Below are 1,296 nucleotides of genomic sequence, written 5' to 3'. Positions count from 1 at the left end.
CACACACACACACACACACACACATACACATCACTACCCTATAATTGCAAAGTTCTATCTGCTCAGTACCTAGTTTTTACCGATCTCCCCGCCAACCATCCGCATGTTTGTTTGTTCATATTATACTACCTTACAAATAATACTAGCAGACAACCTTTTCTTGGGCCCTGTTCAATCAATAAAATTTGTTTGTTTGTTTTCGTTTTTGTTTTTTAGTTGTTTTTTAAAATCTTCAATCTGTATTGTAATTTTTGACGATGATGATGATGATGATGATGATGATGATGATGATGATGGTGATGATGATGATGATGATGATGATGATTGAGCCATTAAAATTTTTAAAAACATTTTATATTGTTATGTTATTTTGTCTGAAATTCATACAAGACCCTCCCTCCTACTCTGCTTTCCAAATGATGATGATGATGATGATGATGATGATGATGATGATGATGATGATGATGATGATGATGCTAAATAAATATTTTTTAAAGTAACAATAAGTCAAAAATATTGTTCTTATTAAGTCAAAACAGGGTTCGAAAGTGTATTCAAAATGACAAGCGTTTTATCTCACCATCTTCATGATCGATAGTTCCGTTTGTGTGGGCAGATGTACTGTACAGTTCGCTGTTGTCCACTGTAACTGAGATATAATATAAGGGGAAAAAAATATGTGAGGCAGCATGGTGGAATCAGGCTCTCGTCAAAATAATGAAATCGAAGAAAACAGCAGTTTTCTCCATGCTTAGCAATTTTTATCAAATTTTCGTTTTTTGGCTCAACACCTTTTATGTCCATTTACAAACACATTTCTTTGAGGATTTCACCAAAAACGTTGATTAAAGGCAAAAAAATATAAATTTACAGTTTCCATGGACTCTCCAGCTTTGGAATCTACCAAGCTTTGGAGGCCATTTTCTGGCTAATTTTACCTCTTAAATCAGGTGACCTCCACCTCCTTCAATCCAAATATCTCCACTTCAATTGAAGATGGATGGGTAATATTTTTATTGAAAGCAAGACAAATGAACAAACTTTAAGATGATACCAATAACTCAATATGCCGAAAAATTGACGAGAGCCTGATTCCACCACGCTGCCTCCCAAATGTATTCAAGACAATCTTCAGAACTAAAATGAGTGAGTAAACGGCAAGAGAGCTAAGCGGAGACAAAAACAAAGACAGAAAATTATACACGTGTCCACGCACGCATGTGTATGTTCACACTCTGTGTGTGTGTGTGTGTGTGTGTGTGTGTGTGTGTGTGTGTGTGTGTGTGTGTGTGTGCC

General features: G+C 35.8%; 1 protein-coding gene across 1 annotated transcript in view; it reads right to left on the bottom strand.

The window, feature by feature from the left end:
• LOC101850593 overlaps positions 1-1,296 on the bottom strand; it is a gene marked incomplete in the record, with an annotated part of 36,695 nt that overhangs the window by 1,252 nt on the left and 34,147 nt on the right. Inside the window, 1 exon segment of the mRNA XM_013087191.2 lies at positions 581-649. Coding sequence (XP_012942645.1) covers positions 581-649 — 69 coding nt within the window.

Source organism: Aplysia californica, unplaced genomic scaffold, assembly GCF_000002075.1.
Source record: "Aplysia californica isolate F4 #8 unplaced genomic scaffold, AplCal3.0 scaffold00556, whole genome shotgun sequence".
In the NCBI taxonomy this organism is placed as follows: domain Eukaryota; kingdom Metazoa; phylum Mollusca; class Gastropoda; order Aplysiida; family Aplysiidae; genus Aplysia; species Aplysia californica.
This window is presented reverse-complemented; position numbering and strand designations above follow the sequence as displayed.